This window comes from Mytilus trossulus, chromosome 4 (genome assembly GCF_036588685.1).
Source record: "Mytilus trossulus isolate FHL-02 chromosome 4, PNRI_Mtr1.1.1.hap1, whole genome shotgun sequence".
Taxonomy (NCBI): Eukaryota; Metazoa; Mollusca; class Bivalvia; order Mytilida; family Mytilidae; genus Mytilus; species Mytilus trossulus.
In genome coordinates, this window is record NC_086376.1 from 85514981 (window position 1) to 85517051 (window position 2071).

The 2071-nt window shown below is 37.4% G+C and overlaps 1 protein-coding gene across 1 annotated transcript; it reads left to right on the top strand.

Moving 5' to 3' along the window:
• Window positions 1-1098: 1098 nt before the first annotated feature.
• Window positions 1099-1725, top strand: LOC134716871 (uncharacterized). The gene has a single exon (XM_063579885.1). The coding sequence runs from the start codon at window positions 1099-1101 to the stop codon at window positions 1723-1725; it is 627 nt and encodes a 208-aa protein (XP_063435955.1).
• The last annotated feature ends 346 nt before the right edge of the window (window positions 1726-2071 follow it).

Here is a 2071-nt window from a genome sequence, read left to right on the forward strand (position 1 = left end):
ACCTTTGCCGAATCGTCCATTACAAAACAAAATGGGAAATATGTGTCCAAACTAGCTACCATGGAAAGAAAACTGCCCGGAATTACCAACAAACAAAGAGATCGTCAAAAGAAGAACAGAAAATGTAATACGTCGTATTTCAAAAGACAAAGAAATGTTCCGAATGTATGGAGATATTATATCTGACCAAAAACGGAGAGGTTTCATAGAAGAGGTAAGCGATGAGACTCTTACTGAAAATCTTATTCATTATATACCACATCACGCTGTCAAGAAGGATTCCACAACCACGCCTATACGAATAGTTTATAACTGTAGCTGTAAAGCAAATTCTTACAGCGCTAGTCTCAACGATTGTTTAGCAGAATACCCGCCTATGATGAACGACCTTACTACAATTTTGACACGCTTTAGAATGGAGAAATATGCAGTGACAGCTGATATAGAGAAACCATTTCTACACATAGAATTAGACGAAAATGACAGAGATGTTACGAGATTCTTTTGGTTACAGAACCCCAACAATCCGAACAGTCCATTAATAACTTACAGGTTCAAAGTAGTATTGTTTGGTGCAACCTGTTCACCCTTCATTTTGAGTGCTACATTGATGAAACACTTTAAGGAAAACCCATCTAACACATCCTCAGAACTGCAAAGGAACATATATGTAGATAACATTCTAACGAGCTTTCCTGACGAGACAACTCTACTCAAGTTTTATACAGAATCTCGCACATTATTACACGATGCGGTTTTAACTTGAGATCATGGAATTCTAACAATGAAAACTTACGAAATAGAGCAATACAGGAAAAGGCAGGAGACGAGAACCAGACAGTTAAAATACTTGGAATGCGTTGGAACACAAAGTCTGATAACATTTTGTATAATCAACTTACTTTGACAGAAAATGATGATATACCATTAACAAAACGAGAAGTGTTGCGCCAGTCGTCAAGAATATTTGATCCGCTTGGATTAATATCACCAGTTACTGTGACATCAAAACTCTTTATGCAAAGATTATGGAAAGAGAAGTTAAATTGGGACGAACTATAACCGAGTACTTTAAAAGAAGAATGGAAATCGATCGCTATGGAAATAGAAGAGGCAACAAAAACAGAAATTTCCCGCCAAATAACACCTGAATCTGATGCACAAGAGGAGACTGAACTTCATATATTTACAGACGCCAGTCAACAAGCATATGGCGCGTGTGCCTATTTAGTCAAAGGGAACACGTTTTGTCTAATCATTACAAAATACAGAGTCGCTCCGGTAAAAACTATAACTTTGCCATGTTTGGAATTAATGGGTGCGCTGATTGGCGCCAGATTAGCAAACTATTTAGTAGGATTTATTGACATAAACAAGAAATATTTTTGGAGTGACAGTCAAATAGTGTTGAGTTGGATATCGTCAACAAAAACGTTACCTACATTTGTGTCTAATCGTCTCAAAGAAATTCGAAAATTGGCCGCAAACAGTGATTGGAGATATTGCCCAACAGACCAAAACCCAGCAGATTATCTTACCCGCGGAATTACGGCAAAACAGCTCATGAATAGTGCACTTTGGATAAAGGGACCAAAATGGATCGCCAACAAGACAGAATGGCCAAGCTGGACAAGAAATGTGGAAAACTGTAACACATTTTCAACAATTACAGAGGAATATATGGACGCTGAGATACATGTACCAATGAAAAATATGGCTCGTTAAGTAAATTGGTTAGAATAACAGCATATGTGTTAAGATTTATTCGTAATCTGAAGACCCGTAAAAGCGAGCGAACGATTGGAATACTCAGCATTCAAGAAATCGGAGAAGCCGAAATTACACTTATTCGTAATGTGCAGCGGACGACATTTGAACTCGAGATTGATAGTTTGAACCCATCATCGAAACATAAAGTTGCTATAGTTAGACAACTTAGACTTTATTTGGACGACAACGGATTATTACGCTGCGGAGGAAGACTAAACAACGCACCATTAGATTATAATACGATGTATCCAATTTTGTTACCAACGAAACACCATTTTACGTCATTGATAATAAGAGACAT

Coding starts and splice junctions, on each gene's coding strand:
- LOC134716871 (XM_063579885.1), top strand. CDS start 1,099: ATGGAAATAGAAGAGGCAACAAAAACAGAAATTTCCCGCCAAATAACA.